This window comes from Phragmites australis, chromosome 5, assembly GCF_958298935.1.
Source record: "Phragmites australis chromosome 5, lpPhrAust1.1, whole genome shotgun sequence".
Lineage (NCBI taxonomy): Eukaryota > Viridiplantae > Streptophyta > Magnoliopsida > Poales > Poaceae > Phragmites > Phragmites australis.
Window position 1 is genome coordinate 39,034,803 of NC_084925.1, and position 17,587 is coordinate 39,052,389.

At 46.0% G+C, this 17,587-nt stretch overlaps 1 protein-coding gene across 8 annotated transcripts; it reads left to right on the forward strand.

Moving 5' to 3' along the window:
- The first annotated feature begins 437 nt into the window (after positions 1-437).
- Positions 438-17,331, forward strand: LOC133919571 (lysine-specific demethylase JMJ706-like). 8 transcript variants are annotated; one of them, XR_009909936.1, is made up of 12 exons: positions 1,968-2,635; positions 2,927-3,284; positions 3,868-4,024; positions 4,111-4,330; positions 4,746-4,799; positions 4,875-4,954; positions 5,061-5,338; positions 5,457-5,858; positions 5,939-6,291; positions 6,383-6,628; positions 8,031-8,691; positions 16,584-17,331. XR_009909936.1 is itself a non-coding variant. In XM_062364003.1 (11 exons), the coding sequence occupies exons 2-11, from the start codon at positions 3,029-3,031 to the stop codon at positions 8,400-8,402; spliced, it is 2,418 nt and encodes an 805-aa protein (XP_062219987.1). In that variant the 5' UTR covers positions 438-535; positions 2,927-3,028; the 3' UTR covers positions 8,403-8,846. The 8 variants fall into 8 exon arrangements, 6 of the variants coding, with proteins under 6 accessions (XP_062219987.1, XP_062219990.1, XP_062219985.1 ...); XR_009909937.1 differs by lacking the exon at positions 16,584-17,331 and adding an exon at positions 16,264-16,487; XM_062364003.1 differs by lacking the exons at positions 1,968-2,635; positions 16,584-17,331 and adding an exon at positions 438-535 and having other exon boundaries at positions 8,031-8,846.
- Positions 17,332-17,587: the final 256 nt, after the last annotated feature.

Genomic DNA, 17,587 nt, shown 5'->3' on the forward strand with positions numbered 1-17,587 from the left:
CCAACTAGGATGTAAATAAATACCTAATGAATAATTTTAGGTTACTACTTAGTTTATTTTCATTTTAATTTAATTAGGTGAGAGTAAATCTCTAGTTATTTTTTAAGTTTTAGATCAATCTAATGACAAAACAAAACTTGCATCTCTAGTTCCAGCTGATTCGAGTAAAGGTTTGAGCTCTAAAACGGTTGCTTAGAAAAGGACTCGGATCTAAGTACTGGCACAGAAGGATACTCACTGTAAATCTGAAAAATCTCTGTTCATGGCATTGCTGTGGCAGAACAATCTCTGACAATTCTGACCGTAAAATTACCGCAAGGATACTCCAAGTCTCCAACTACTGCACACCATACGTTACCTGACGGGGGCAGAACAGTAAATGGCACCGCGGGAAGAAGACGGCCCCGTGAGGACGGCCTGCAGCCACATTGCCCACAACCACCCCATCTACCGGAAAAAAGTTTAGTACAAAACCCACACTAATCCACATTCTAATCCACGAATTAGTGATGGTGCTGTTGGATTAGCAGTACAGGTAGTTATCGCTTATTAATATCACCCGCACTTTTCCCTTCCCCTCCTTTCATCCTCCCCCTTCCACTTCCTCCACCTCCCCCGCGCCCCCGCGCTCGCCGGAGCACCGCCGCGGGTGCTTCCTTCTCCGCCGCGCAGTCTCTGCGGTCTCCGCAGCTTACGTCGCGCAGGAATCCTGGAGCCAGTGCCGTACGTTGGGGACGCGGCGGATCGGAGCAGTGGCGGGCGCGGATCCGAGCGTGCGGGGGGCGCCGGTAGGGGGGCTCCGCAGGGGAATGTGGGTCCCGCTTTGAGGAGGCCTCTGGCCGGGAAGCTGCGGCGAGATGATACGGTGAGTGATCTGCGGGTTTGTGGACTGTGATTCGGGATTAGGTGGGCGGGTGCGCCCCTGCTGGTGGTTGGGTTTGTTCGAAGGGGCCGGGTTTCCGTGGGAGGTTCAGTGGTTTTGTGGTGAATTTTCGTAGGAGGGTTTCGTAAACTGTTTGATTCGTTGGTACCGGCTTGGCGTTCTGAACTTCTGGTCATGTTCTCACTAGAACTTTTGGTGATTATTTTCTGCCCGTTTGAGGCGACCGAGTCTACTCAATTGGCGTCGAATTGGGAGTGCGGTTTCTGTGAGAAGCTAATCGTACTGCTCTGATGGTTCGTCGTGGGAATTGCTTCTAATCCTTTGTTATTTTCGTGTTCTGTTGCTGCGAATTATGGTTTGCCGAACTGTTTGATTCCCTGCGCTGCAGTGCCTGTAAATTTAAGCTCTAATTTCGCGATTTCTCATACGCGCGCCTGATTTCATGTGTTTTTTTGGCAACTAAATTCATAATTTTGCGTGGTTTCGCGTAATTCTTACTATTCGTTCTCTTATTCCTTTCTGGGCCAAGAATTTGCTTCAGATGGCGAGGTCTCTCCTTAAGTCCTTAGTTATTGTAGAAACCGAGCCTAATATGGGAAAATAATAATTTCATGTTCAGTTTTAAGGTGTTTCTAAATTCGAACTGTTCCATAGATTTGACTAATTTCTGGGAAGAATTTGACCAGTGAAGTTGCTAATATGGGAAAATAATAATTTCATGTTCAGATTTAAGGTATTTCTAAATTCGAACTGTTCCATAGATTTGACTAATTTCTGGGAAGAATTTGACCAGTGAAGTTGCTTCTTTCGCCCGTGTTTTTGTTCGGGTTTCTGCTATAGTATGTTGATAGAGTTCGATATGATGTGAAATTCGCGACCTATAACTCTGCGTGCTTGATTTGAACTCGTCTCATTAAGTGAACTGATCTGGAAGTTATTTGAGAAGGAATTCTGGACCTGTTTGGATGGGTTTGACCAAAAATTTCCCTACGTTTTGTGACTGGGATGGCACAAGCTGTTGGATTCATGGGATCAACAGGAGAGTTTGACTTATTAGTAGGTAACATCCTGCTACATGTACTTCGAGGATTGCCACCTGCGTGGCTACAGTGCTTTATGGTGTGAACAAATTCAGCAATTGCTCACCTTTTGTATAATTCAGCTGTGACCTTTAGGCATATAGACTGGTATGGAAAACGTATTTACTCTGTAATAATCGACTGAAATGGAGCGAGGTCTCAGTCGACCATGTGAACATGCACCGGCGCCAGTGAGGTTTTAGAGTTAGGGTTGCCGGGTTTAGGGCTGCCGGGATTTTAGGGGTCCTCCTGTGATCTCCGAGCTTAGATGAAGGGCTTCGAGGGCAGTAGACGAGATCAATTTCAGTCGATCATGTGAACGCACATTGCTAGCGAGTAAGCAGCGGTGGTTTTAGGGTTTTGGGTTTTCCGGTGGGGTTCCATGTATTCCGAGCTTAGAAGGAAGCTCGGGGAGGTAGGTAGGACAGACGGTGGTGGCAGGAGAGACGGCAGGGTGGTGGGAAGACCACTGGTGGACAGGGGCGTCACGTGCCGATGGGTTAGCGCAGCGGTGGCAGACCCGGCGATGGGGACACCGCTGGGGATGGACACAAGCGGGTGGGAGGTGGGGGCGTCGCGATGAGTTCGTATCGGAAGCTGTAGTGTCGGAGAAGAGAGTGGCCGGAGGAAGAAGAACTGTGCATGGCCATCGGATGGAGAATGGATGGCGCTGGTGCGTCGACTGAAACTCCCCTTGATTTCAGTCGAGTGATAAATAGTTGCCCCCTATGGAGAAGGAGCACACAATTGACACATGTTCATGAATTGCACGTTTACATTTGTACGATTAGTCCCCTTTTGGGTCGTAATATTCTGTTTACACGAGGTCAGATAAACCTTTACATTATGTCCACTTCACTTTAGTTTGGCATCTTGCATTCTGGTAGGCCACTTCTAGTTATAATTTAGTATTGAAATTTGTATACAGTTCTCTAGCAGGATAAGTAGTTTTTTGTGTACTCAGATCAAGGTGGCCCATTCTGTTGAGCTGGGGACTGCAAAGCATGGGTGGCTTCAGCCAGTGTCCTCAGGTTGTTTAGATCAAGGGACCGATGTCTCCAGGACAATGGCAGGGAATGATGGAGTTGCTCTGAAATCTGTGTTGTGCGGGGCAAGGTTGCGCAGGACTATTGATGCATCACTGAGAGAGGGAGGGTCCATGAGAGCCCCATTCTTGAAGCACAGAGTGAAGAAGTTTGATCTATCTAGCCTAAATTGGATCGATGAGATTCCAGATTGCCCCATGTTTTCTCCTTCAATCGAGGAGTTTGAGGATCCAATGGTTTATCTCAGTAAAATTGCCCCTGTGGCTGCAAAATATGGTAATAGTTGCTTCTTTCTGTCCTTTTGATTATATTCTTCTAGGTAACAAGGTCAAGGGGATGATAATGATAGTAGACAGAGAACTAATGATAGACAGATGCAATCGCGTGAAAATGAAGTGAAGAGATTAGCAACAGAAGTTGCTATACTTGCGCAATGGTGCCACTTTCGTTCCTAAACTACTAAGTCGTCTAAATTGGCAAATTGTCTAAGTCTAGGGATCTGCCAAGACAGTTTTGAAGTTTAGATACCTAAGTGATTCCACTTCACAAGTTTAGGCATCTCGGATGCAATTTTTGCTAAACTAACCCAAAGGCAATGGCCTTTCTGAGATATGCCCCATATATTTTGCTCGTGCAATAATACGTTCAGAACTAAATCATACAGCTCCTACGGTTGCAGCAGTATATGTTCATAATCTGCACCAGTGTATTATGAAATAATGATTTCTGAGTTTTATGTGCCTGATGGAAAAAAAGATGAGTCACAGCCCAGACACGGAATTGTTTACAACTTCTGTTATGAATCTTTAAGTAGGCTTTTGTGAATGTTATATCTCTGAGGCCATGTGCATTTATCCAGGTATATGCAAGATCGTTTCACCTCTCTCTGCTTCTGTACCTGCTGGCTCTGTACTGATGAAGGAACTAGGTGGGATTAAGTTTACAACCAGAGTTCAACCTCTCCGTCTTGCTGAATGGTCTAAGGATGACAAGTTTGCTTTCTTCATGAGTGGAAGGTTTGTTCGTCTATTGATACCGTGTTACTGCTTCATAAACATATTTTATCGTTTATATTGCATAACATGTTAGTATAAATTATCAGAAAGTACACATTTCGAGAGTTTGAGAAGATGGCAAATAAAGAGTTTGTTCGACGATATTCTAGTGCTGCCTGTCTTCCATCAAGGTATATGGAAGAGGAATTTTGGCATGAAATAGCTTTCGGCAAGATGGAGTCTGTTGAGTATGCATGTGATATTGATGGTAGTGCCTTCTCTTCTTCTCCTAATGACCAACTTGGGAGAAGCAAATGGAACTTGAAGGTACTTCTTTTGTGTTCCAGTTTTTACAGGCATCTGTACACTAGTTAATGTTACACTACGTTTGAAACTTATGCTTGCTCTGCTTTGCCTATATTGTTTTATGGTTGGGTACAATCTGCGGATATACCTTTTCTTATGACTCTCTGCTCAAAAAATTATCTTCACGTGATATACACGATGGATTTATCTTTAATATTTTAATAGTAGGGACTAGTGTGTGTTTTCTTTTTGTTGAGTATTTGGTGAAGGATGGGCACGTGCTCCCAGCTCACGAAATCCACATTCCTGCAGTTATATCTTTGTCAAGATTTCTAATCCTGATGTACTATTTTTTTTGACCATTTGGCGATATTATCGATCACATTTCTTGCAATGATTGATGGTATCATTAAAGATTTTATTTATGCTTATCCAGAGACTCTCACAGTTGCCCAACTCTACACTGCGTCTTCTCAGAGCGGCAGTTCCAGTGAGTAGACTGTACCAATGAATTCCCATCCTGTCTTGTTGGTTAGTGGTTACTTACATTTTCTGGAATTTTCAGGGAATAACAGATCCAATGCTGTATATTGGAATGCTCTTTAGTATGTTTGCCTGGCATGTGGAAGACCATTACTTGTACAGGTGCATGGTCCATAGTTTTTGTCATTTTTGTACTTTATACTGCCTATTCTTGCCATGACGTGGCTCGTTGACACTTCTGTTCTCATGTGAGCTATCATTTTGCCAGCATTAACTATCACCACTGTGGGGCCTCAAAAACATGGTATGGCATTCCAGGCAGTGCTGCTTCCGATTTTGAGAAAGTGGCACGTGAGCATGTATATGATCATGAAATTTTATCAGGTGAAGGGGAAAATGCAGCATTTGATTTTCTTTTGGGGAAGACTACAATCTTCCCTCCAAATATTTTGCTGCATCGTCGAGTTCCTGTCTATAGAGCTGTACAGAAACCTGGAGAGTTTGTTGTAACCTTTCCCCGAGCTTATCATTCTGGTTTCAGCCATGGTAACATCTCTTCTGCAATTACCTGCTGTCACTTACCTTCCAAAACTATTGTATATCTCAAATCTTCTATTTCATCTGTTGATTTATGATCATTGGAAAACTGTTGAACAAATGTCAGGTTTTAATTGTGGCGAGGCAGTGAATTTTGCTATGAGGGAATGGTTTCCTCTGGGAGCAATTGCTAGTCAACGTTATGCACTTCTAAAGAGGATACCAGTACTACCTTATGAGGAGCTTCTTTGTAAAGAAATGGCACTTGTTGCTGATGAGTTTTCCACGTCTGATCACAAAGATATAACACTAACCGGAGATACACATATACGGAGCTGTATGAAGGCCCCTTTTGTGCAGTTGATGCGATTCCAACACCGCGTTCGTTGGTCACTTATGAAAATGGGTGCTCGCACACACTCTAAAGCAGACATTGATGCCACAGTTCTTTGTGGCATTTGCAAACGCGACTGCTATCTAGCTCACGTTATGTGCAACTGCAGAGTTGATGCAATTTGCCTTTGCCATGGTAAAGGCCTTATTAGCACTAATTATAGATATCTGCTTCATTTGAGGTCATCTTGTTTACTTGTTTACCTTGTTTTGAAGAGGAAGAGATTAGGAAGTGCCCTTGCAGCTGTGATCGTGTTGTATTTGTGAGGAAAGACATCTTTGAATTGGAGGCACTATCAAAGAAATTTGAGGAGGAAACTGGGTTGCTGGATGCAGTAGGAAAACAAATGTCTCAGAGTGATGGCTCGTTCACGCACCCTTACTTGTTCAACTGCATTAACCGCAATGTTAAATACTTCCCATATTGCAAGATTCAAATAGATGCATCCCCTGAAGTTCATACCATTTCAGAGACAGACGTTCTTGGATATGATTTGAACAAGCCGCATCCTACAGCATCAACAATAACTTTTTCACATGGATCCCATTACTATTCTACACAAAGTGATGTATGGCCCAATCTTTGTTTCTATTTGTGATTTTTCTGTGTATTATTTGGGTAACTAAAAATTATTGATGTTACTTACTTTATATATGTAGGAGTGTACTAGTTCTAACAGAAGAACCTTCTTTAGCTCCTGTCCTGAAAATGCAATTACTCCTGAAGCTGCAACAATTAATGCTTATCCTTTATCTACTTCTGATCAAGCATTCTCGTCTGACAAATTAGCTGCACAAGATACTGATGATTCTGACACTGAGGTATTTAGAGTGAAGAGAAGGTCTGGCATAGTTCTGGAGAAAAGATGTTCAGAAAACGTAACAAGAAATTTAACTGAAAATCAGGTACTGATGTTTCTGTGATTTTGCTTTAACTGTTACCTTCTCCATTTATGAGTAGATGACCCTGCAGTACACTTGTAGTAAACTTTTTTTTAACTTTGACAAATAATGTCTAGATTTGTCATATGAGAATGATACTGAGTACATATTGTGAACATTGATCTCCAGATTAAAGGTGCCCCTTTTTACAAGGTTGGACTCACTGAACATAACTCAACCTCTAATCTAACCCAGGGCCGGACTCAATTTAAGGACTGGATTCCTTGTAACTGAACTGACTACAGCGAGACCTATCTAAGTCCACTTCTTATTTATGTTGGATTTCAACTTCTTATTCCTCCTGGATACCTTGCTGTGCACTAGCATTGGACTCCTGCACCTGCACATCTGTGCTGCCTCTGCCATGCTATGGCACGCCTCTGCGTCGTTGCTGCACCTGCTGCGTGGGCTATCGTCCACAACATCGCACCCCTTCCAGACAAGCAGCCCGCCTTTGACCTGCAGGACTTATCTAAGTCAACTTATTATCTCCTTGCACTTCAACGTCACCTATTTTTCTTCTCGCAGTTTTATATTTTTCTTGGATTTCAACTTCTTATTCTTCACGTATTCCTTTCTGTCATAGTATTGGACTCCTGCACCTGCACGATTGTGCTGCTGCATGCCAATGCGTTGCTGCCGCACCTGCTGCTAGGAGATGGGCCCTCGTCACAGCTGTACATTAATCACGAGTAGCACCTACCTTAATATCTATAATTTACACTTATTGGTAACATCTTATAGAATTGATGATCAAAGGTATTAGGTATATATCAGAGTCCTTGTTGATGTTTAAAACGATACCTATATCTGAATGGAGGGTTATTATTTTAAATTAATTGAGTTATATTGATACAAGACATTCCATTGGATCTATGCAATGGACCCGGAACAGTTTGCTGCCTTCTCTTAACATAAAAAATCCATGATTTTATACCAGTGCTTTATTCTATTTCATGCCTCCCAAGAATTTTGATGTATGATACAGCTGTGGCTAGGCCTACACAGATCTTGCAATGTAACCTGTTACAGGGATCGGGTAATCAAAGCTATGGCGCTGTGTGTATAACACTCCTAATTGCTAAGCTTCATTACAGAAATTACTTACAAAATTATCACTAAATCTAAAAGACTGGAACTGGATTAAGGATCTTCATTCCACAAACAAGAGACATATGTAAACATGGAGGAACATGATAGCAAGAATAACTGCCCATAGATAGCAACGAAACCAAGTTAGTTAACTGGAAGTTTTCATGGAGTGATTAGACCCATGCACAATCCTTTTTTCCGAACTTTCTATATTTACCTTCACTCATGCTGCCTTATCTTTTACTAATGGCTTTCTCCTTGTTCCCAATACTAGGTTTTAAAACGGTTAAAGAAAACCCATTCAGATGACAGACAAGAGAAGAAGTTGACAGAGTTATCTTGTGATACAAGAAGTGATACTGTCCGTACTTCATTACATTGTGTTGACTCCATTTCTGGAAATGGAGACAACTTAACCAGTCCGACCAAATTGAAGATGATACATCAGCTAGATGCAAATATTGTGGAAGACAAGGACGCATTCAGCCATAAATCTAATGGTTGCAGTTACCTATCTCCATCTGTAGAGCTTGGGCCAAAACGCTTGAAAATTCGTGGCCCGTCGTTTCCCAACACAAATTCTGAACTGGAAATATCTTATAGATTCCAGGAGGACAGTGACTTGGCTAGTCAGCACGCTCAATGAAGTATGGTACTATTGGTGCTAACTTCTAACACCACGTAAGTTAACAGCAATCGTTACTTCTGGAGGCTGAAATTCCAATTTGTTGGTCGGCCAGTTGGTAATGGATGGTTCAGAACTGATTCTTTCTACAGACCTCCAATAGAGGCACTGTTATAGCTGGATTCACGATTCTATTGTCAGGTCACCTATGTGGCATGGGACCTGAAAGCAGTAGGCAAACAATTTCTGATGTTCCGTAGTTGTGCATCTTCACTTATCTCCTTCCTTGTAGGTTTTCTACTGTGAAGAGGTTAGTCTACTACTTTTACCAATTTCTTTCATTCTTTTTTTTCCCAAAGATACACATGTACCTAGAATGCTTAAATAGACCCACATACGAAATGGATATTGTACATCTTCTAATGAGTCTCTCTACATTCTATTGGTCTTTTCTCTGTTTTGTAATCTGGAATCATCACATTTTCTTATTCGTGTCATTGTTGGTACTGGTACATTTGTCCCTAGATGTGTTGATAACTTTGATATGCTAATAAATCGATTGATGCTGACAGGAATTCAGTACCACTGACTGTCATGTTGCATATGCAACAATGTAGATGCTTTGTGATAATGTTTAAGCCGATGTAAATGCTCGAATCAATCATGTTTCATGCAAAGTGGGTATAACAGAAGGAATAAAGGAGTAATTCAGTCGCAACTCTTTGCTGTTAGATCGTGATCTGCTAAAAACTGCCATATTAGATTTACTTTCTCCTGTAAGTTTAGATTTTAATTCATCATAACTCTGGTTGGTTAGCTAAGTAGGTAATTTGACTTATTATCCTGTAAGTGGCTTCTATCTTTTTTTTTCTTTGGAAGGAGGAAGCTTTATTACCTCTCATCGTTACATGAACCACACAAGAATTTCCTTCTGATCTCTGTATAACAAAGATGCACACAACCACAATACAAAACACACTAAGGACAAAAAGGTAAAAAAGTAAGTGAGAGCCAAACAAACTGGAATAAAATCCCTCCAGCTATGAACATTTTTTTTTATCGAGCGCGCAGGAGATCTACGTGTCATTAATTAAGAGAGGGAACGTGCAAAAAACAGAATCCAAATACAAAGTTGTACCAACGGCTGGGTTAGTAATAGGTCTAGAACGTGTCACAAATTCTATGAACGACCATGACTGACAAAGTCAACCTAACAAAAAACACAACCCCAACTCCCCCCAAGCACCAAAGCTGAGCTTCCTCAAAGATTTCGCACAGCAGATTGCTCACTAAAGGTCGATCCCCGTCAAAAACACATCGGTTGCATAGCTTCCAAATTGTCCAGGTCACCAGGATCACCAAGGAATTGAGGCCCTTTCGGACTTCCTTCGACACACTACGGTGAGCAAAGCGCCACCAATCCTGGAGAGCACTGTTAAGTCCGCTTGGCATCAGCTCCTGCAACCCGACACGCTGAAGCACCTTAAACAAAATCTACTGCGCAAAAAGACATTCCGTCAAGAGATGGCGGATCGTTTCATCTGCCTGATCGCAAAGGGGCAACTTTGCAGGTGCTACAGACCCCAGCGTGTGAGGCGATCCGCCATCCAACATCTGTTGCAAGCCAGACGAAGAACTTGGCGCGTGGGCACCCACGTCTTCCAGATTCTCTTATAAGGCTCAAAGGCGATCATGGCTCAAAGGCGATCACACCAGTGAAGAAACGGCGATATAGCGAGCGCACTGTGAACTTGCCCGAGGGCGAGGGAGTCCACAAGTGCTGGTACTGGCCTTCCTCGGTCAGCACCACCACCTGTAGCGCATCCCACAGGCGTAGGTAAGTAGATAGTGGAGGGGCCGAGAGGCCACCCTGGATATCACGAACCCATGCGCGGTCTGTAAGGCATCATAGACTGACCGCCTAGAGATCGCCCACTTCGACACGAATGGGACCAAGTCCGGTACCAACCCCACCACAGATCGACCTTGAATCCAACGGTCCAACCAGAACAATGTTGATCGACCGTCTCCGACCACCGAGACCAACGAAATCTTGAATAGAGCATGCATGTTCTTGTGGACTGCAAAACGTAATGTGGACCATGGACGCTCCAGCTACGTCTTGTGCAACCACAGCCAGGGCATCCTCAAAGACAAGCCAAGGAGCTTAAGATCATGTATGACCAGACAAGTTTTGGCGGCCGACAAACGCGCTTCCATGCCACGACGCAATGACCCCCATGCACCTGTCGGTGGCCTTTCCAGAGAAACGCCCTCCTAATATTGTCGATAGCCTTGAGCGTCCACTTCAGCACATCCAGGGCCATGAGTGTGTATATGGGTGCCGTGTTAGCACAGCACGCACCAGGGTCGTTCTGCCTTCCAGCCCGACAGCAGGTCCGCAAGTCAGTCGAGGAGCGGTTGCAGGTCGGCCTTGCACAACTTGTGGATCGACAGCGGCAGCCCCAAGCACTTGCAAGGAAAGTTGGCGATCGCACATGGCAACTCCGCACGGGCTAGTTGCAAGTTGTCCTTAGAGCACTGGATGGGGATGATCGAACTCTTGTGCATGTTGGCAGATAAACCCGAAGCAGCGCCAAAATAGCAAAGAATTGCTTTGTTCATTGACAAATCCTGGTACATTGGATGGACGAACAGCACGACATCGTCGGCATACATAGAGAGGCGATGGCCAATGTCCCTGCTTGCCAACGGCTGTAGCAAGCGCTCCTGCTCCGCCTTGATTAATAGCCCATTTAAAACGCCCATCACTAGGATGAAGAGCATCGGAGAAAGCGGACCCCCTTGACGGAGTCCTTGACGATGCTCGATTACCTCGCCCGGGCAACTATTGAGGAGGACACGTGTTGACAAGGTCGCCAACAGCATACATAGCATTTGTCTCCAGCGACGGCCAAAGCCCAAGTGCACCAACACCTCCAACAGGAACAGCCAAGACACGTAGTCAAAAGCCTTCGTGATGTCAAGCTTAAGAAGGACGCGAGTCTGCCTTTGATTGTGGAGGAATTTGACCATTTGTTGAACCAGAAGGAAATTGGCGTGAATGCAATGACCCTTGATGAAAGCTCTTTGGTTAACCGAGACCATCGCAGGCAATCTGGGCGCCAGGCGGTTGGCCAAGAGCTTGGTAGCCACTTTTGTGATGCTATGGACCAAACTAATTGGTCAGAAGTCTCTCACGTTCTCGGCGTTTGGCGATTTGGGGATCAAAATGAGGAAGGCAGAGTTTAGCAGGTGGAGCTTCCTGTCATCCCCACCATGCACCGCCAGCAAAGCCGCCAATACGTCTTCCTTGATCACCGGCAAACACTCCTTACAGAATCTCCCTGTGTATCCGTTCGGGCCCGATGCTTTGTCAAGTGGCAGTTGCTTAATGGTATTCCACACTTCGTCCTCACCAAATGGAAGCTCTAGATCATCCAGCACAAAGCCAGCCAGGTAAAAGGAATTCAGGTTCAGAGTGGTCTGCCGCTGGTGAGGGGATCCAAAAAGTTCATTGTAGAAGCTCCAAACAGCCTGAGCTTTGTCGTCCTAAGAAGTTAGAACATGGTCTCCGACCTTGAGCCTGGCCACGAAACATTTCCGCTTGCGGTATCTAGCATGTAGTGGAAGAACGATGTATTGGCATCTCCCTCACTTAGCCAAGATATACGCGACCGAGAGAGCGCGATGGTAAGTTGAAGGGAAGCAAGGGCGAGTCTATGCTTCTTGATCCGACAAAACAGCCAAGCCTCCAAGCATGACAACCCATGGCCATCCTGAGCAATCTCCGATCGGTGCAGTATCTCTCGTGCGAGGTTTAGCTGTAATCTCATGTTTCTGATCTTGTGCTAGCTCCAAGCCTGTAAGCTCCAAGTTAGACCATTAAACTTCAGGGCGAGGCGCTGGATTGGGTAGATGGCCTCCACCGGGGTCTCCAAAGCCTGGATCACCGTGTCCATGAAACCATCAACGCGAGGCTAGAAACCTTCGAACCGGAAGTGCGGTTTGCCATCGAAATTGTCTTTGAGCCTGAAAAGAAGAGGGCAATGGTTTGAAATCCCAACAACTGAGCTCTAGAGGAGGCAGTCCGGGAAGAGATCCTCACAATCAACTGTGCAGAAGACGCGGTCGAGATGAACTAGAGTCAGCGACGTTCGCTCATTGGACCAGGTACAATGTCTGCCCAAAAGCTCAATCTCATGCAGTTCGAGGGCGTTAAGGAGATGGCAAAAACGACCCATCATCGCACGGTCGACGTTAGATTTGTTCTTATCAACAGACTTGTAAATCAGGTTGATATCCCCAAGGACCGTCCACAGGCCCTCACAAGCCGCATGAGCACTGCGCAGCTCCTGCATGAAGAGGAACTTCTCTGTATCCAACTGCGGGCCATAAACACCCGTGATCCATCATCGTCGTCCATCTTCATTTTCAAACTGAACTAAAACAGAGTAGGAGTCGACCCTAGAAGAAATGTGGGTGCAGTCACGACCCTTCCAGGCCAACAAGACACCCCCACGCGACCCAACCGCCAGCAGTGCGACATGCTGATCAAACTTGGAGCCTAGAGTCGATAGAATGATTCTGGCAGAAATGTCTGCCAACTTCGTCTCTTTTAAACAAACAATGTCTGGCCTAGCACCGGTCATGACCTCACGCACGGAGTCGCGATGCGCATGCCCATAAAGACCACGAACATTCCAAACCAAAATATTAGCAGCATCCATTGGGCACAATAGGAATGACCATGGTAAAGAAGAGCCACAGGGAACAATCAGCACACTGCGGTGAGGAAGTCGGCCGAGCGCACCTCCTCCTCATTCGGCACGACCCATCCAAAGAGTGCCGCAAGCGCGACCATATGTGCACGAGAAAGAGGTCTACAAAATAGAATCGCGTAATCATCTTGCGCATGCTGATCAATGTGATGCTTGTCAACTATAATTCCCAACCTCTTCATGAGCACCACTTGCGCCCGATGAACCACATGGGTCTTGGAGGAGCGACCAATATCCGCCAATCTCCTGCTCCGACGGCAAGGGAGCACAGCGGCAGTCAGAGACTTCGGCCGGTGTTTGGAAATTGGCGGCGTCATGAGCACCGAAGATGAGGGCCTGGAAACACGAGCAATGAACTCAACCTCAGCGCGCGAGGGCGATAGGTGCAAAGGTGCATATGACGGCATTTGCGATGCAGGAGGGTGCATCGACGATGGAGACACTGACTGCGCACGCACATGACACCTACGGTACACCAGGAAGCATGGCTTGTGAACGTAGGCCCGCAGAGGGCGGCTGGAGGGCGAGTGCGCGCCGACAATGGTAGGGCCTTCATCGACCGGATGTGCCGCAACCTCGGACACTTGTATGGCCAGCGAAGGCAGCTGAGACGGTTCCTCCGCGGGAACTAGAGGCGTTCCAGCCCAGTCCACGCCAGAGTCATCCTTATCAGCAGTGTGAGGTGCCCAAATCTCAGGACCAGAACACAGGATGAGGGGAGCGCGCGCGACTAGCATGAGATTTGAATCAGGGTGGGGTGGACGCCTCCCGTGATCTGCCACAACCGACACTAGTACCTCTGATGCCACCCGGGAATCCTGCAAAAGGGGGAAGAAATGGCTCGACGTAACCGCGCAGGTCTCGATCTTCTCGTGAACGACCAAGCACCTCTCCACGTCCATCGGGTCCCACACTGGCAGCGAAAGCACATCAGGGCACCAAAGCAAGGCCTCATTGTCCGGCGAGTCCACGCGGCGGGGTCAGAGGCGGGAAACAACCACCCCGACACCCATGGGTTCAAAGAAAACCGGAGGCGAGTCTCGAGAGAGGGGTTGATCAGAGTCATGACTAGGAGAGGCTCGCGACCCACCAAGCGCCCCTTTTTCTATTGCTTTTGTAGACAACCCATGATGCAGAGCAGGGCAAGCCACGCCTGAATGGCCAAAACATAGCGGGCCCAACCGCGACCATGTCAGAGCCAAACAGCGGATGCCCCGTACTTCCCTCGTACGGCGGCGAAACAACACAATGAGTGCCAGGCAAGGCACCCAGCAACCGACCACCCAGATGCAATTCGACGCCGGTGAACGCCCCATGCATGGCGTCGCCTCCCCCCTCGGTGGGTCCGGGAACCTTGTGTGTTTTTGCCACGGCTTGGACCGGCCATGCTGATCAAAATCGAGGTACTCGTCCCCATCAAAATCCCAGGTGTCTGTCGGAGTGTCACCATCGGAGGATCCCGAGGGTGAGCGCCAATCTTGGACTTCCCGGAGTCGGACGACGACCTTATAGTAGAGGCAAGGCTGTTTGGAATGGACAATCTCCTCTGGATGCAGGAACAGGCCTGACTCCACGTACTCCTCCACCGGCTCTGGCACTATCAGGGTCACCTCCGCCGGGATGAGGTTGGGTGGATGCACCAAGCAACAACACAAAAGCAACCTAAGTCCTCCGTGGCGACGATGGACGGCATCAGTACAAGGGCGGAGCAAGAGGAGCTCAAAATGTGCTCCATTGTGGACAGCCGCTAGGCATGTGCCGGAATTCCCTTTAGCTCCAAAAGAACGCAGAACATCATCGAACTCGCGGTCGCGGATGACTAACGCGTCCAAGGTCTGAAGGTGAGCTGAAATGGCGACCCCGCGGGCAAGACAGAGTGAAGGACATGATCACGAATCCTTGGATCCTAGAAAGTGATTAGGAAATCCTCCGAGTAGCCACGACGGACTAAGAAGGAGCTGGCCTCAGGATCAAACGAGGTTAGAAGAGCCGACCACACTTGCTCAGTGCTCACCGGAGGTCGAGTGTCAGCCACCAGCGCCACAAGTGCATGGGTGAGGTCCACCTCGTCACGGATTAGATCTACCGACAGGGGGATGAGGCAGAGTTGGCGACCTGAGCGCTGAACCGGGAGCCTATGGACAGAGTCGAGAGGGGGTGAAGCTAGTTCGTGGGGATTGCAGAGACTCTGCCACACAGATCAGAGGTGGGGAGAAATCTCGACCCGTAGACCGAGACGTGGCCAACGGCGTGGGCGACTGGTCCAACAACGTGGCAGATGGGAGCGTTAGCGGTGAGAGCACACTGGGGCATCCGGCCAGACCTTACTGTGGTAGGCTGGGGAGGAGGACGTGCGACCTGAGGAAAGTGCGATCTAGACAAGGACTCTTGCAATGGCGGGCCTGGTGGCCTTCCTGCCGGCATCTCAGGCAGCGCGTCGGATTCCGACACGCCACTGCGATGTGATCCATGGCAAAGCAATTGAAGCACCTGCCCACTAGATTTGGAACCGGATGTGTAGGTGGAGGCGGCAGGGGACGCGGATGTAGCGCCCTCCGCTTCTTCTTGTTGATGACTTGGTGCCACCCATCGGCAACAGCGGTCGAGTGACATGGGGCTTGGGCAGCAGCTGTCGGAATCGAAGCACGAGGCAGGGGGATTAACATAAAGTGATCGCCGCCGCCAGTATGTTAGTTTTCAAATTTTTACTAAGACCTTGAAGCCAATTCCTAAACATATTCGATTCACTTCTCGATTAGTAAAGATTTGAGGTCACCTTTACTATAAACCATGCAGATCGGACAAATCGACAATCTAAGATAAGGTGTTTAATTGTCTCCGGTTTGTAACAAAAACAACACTTCTGATCACCTAGCCATTGTTTTTTCTTAGGTTATCCTTTGTTAGTAAAACACATTTGTGCAAATACCATAGAAATATTTTAATTTTTAGTGGGATTTTAATTTCCATATTTGGCTGATATGGATTGGCTCGGCCTCTTGCACCCATGCTCTATATAGAGAATTGACCAAGTACTTTCCCGATTGTTTTTGACTCCATCTAAATTCATCTCGTCCTTCTGATAATGTGATATTATTTAGGTGTGCTGCCAATTCATTCCACGCCATCAATTTTGAACCAGTTAGATCCGGTCTGAAAGATATGTTAGGACTTGGGAGGGACTATCGTTATTACCTTAGCAACTGAATCTTGGTTTTGTCACACAATGTTAAATAAGGTAGGATATTGGTCCCTTAGAGAAATTGTCTAAGTAAGTATCCTCCCAAAATCTATTTTTAATTCATCCTTTATATTAAAGGTACCATATCGGAATAGATTGCTTTTCACTTTCATCGATGTGGCCTAGAACTGGGAGTCACCTGTTTACCTTCGATTGACCCATACATTTATTTTGTAATAGGTTTTGCTAGATCCTATCCTCGGTAAATAATTTGTAAAGGAGTGGCTTCTATCTGTGGAATGAATTCCTCCATTCTAATTCCCGGCAAGACTTCAGGTAGTCTAGGTAGAAATCACCTGCTATTTCTTGTCTTCACGCTTTTACAAAATTCTGCAAATTATGCATCATACCTCGTATCGTTAGCTTTGCATACCATACTAAATTACGCTGTCATGGTGGGACAAGCACAATAGCCCAGTGCTCGATTTCTTACTTTCACTTATCCATGCACCATCATTCTGCTCGACCTGTTGAGTTACTGAAAACGCCATGAGGGCATACAGGAGCCATAAACTCGGCAGTTCGGTATGATTTTTGCACGACTATCACGGCTTTGCGTTGGTAAAGAGGGCTAGTCCTCCACGAAAATCTAATGATGGGTTCATAAGGAAAGATTTGATATCTTTTTCTTACTTTGCCTATTCACTTTTCATTCTTTTGTGCATGTTCTCGAAAAATATATGTCATCAAATCATCGTATGTCTTTAAAGACAAGTAAAAAAGACGGATTCTCTTTGCTGCCACTCTCCCATGTCGACGATGATTAACTGTGACTGCTGACTGAAGCTTTGTCAAGACCCAAGAAGACTGCACTTTGTGCCCGTTCTGTTTTCTATTCGGCTATCATGTCAGCCTCATCGTGACGAAAAAGACTCGATTTCCTAATTCGCAACGGCTCAGCTTTAAGGTGAAGATATGCTTCATATAAAATGTAAGTGCGCCTAAGATGCCTTTAGTTTCATGTCATTTCTTATTTATGGATCTTGTTCAAAGAGAAATGTTATCCTAATTAGGAAACGACCATGGTTCTAGTGTCTAGGCTAATTGAAGAAAATAATCTTCTGATAGAATCTTGTTAGTTGAATATATGTCTGCTCATGGGACACGTCTTAATACACAACTGTATCCAACTAATCTGGTTGAAAGAAAAAATGATCCTTCGATCCTCTTCCACACAGTTGACA

What these genes read in the sequence shown, in the direction of transcription:
- LOC133919571 (XM_062364000.1), top strand. An exon ending in TCATTCTGGTTTCAGCCATG is followed by an intron (nt 5,339 to 5,456) that starts GTAACATCTCTT and finishes AACAAATGTCAG; the next exon opens with GTTTTAATTGTGGCGAGGCA. An exon ending in GAAATTTAACTGAAAATCAG is followed by an intron (nt 6,629 to 8,030) that starts GTACTGATGTTT and finishes TCCCAATACTAG; the next exon opens with GTTTTAAAACGGTTAAAGAA.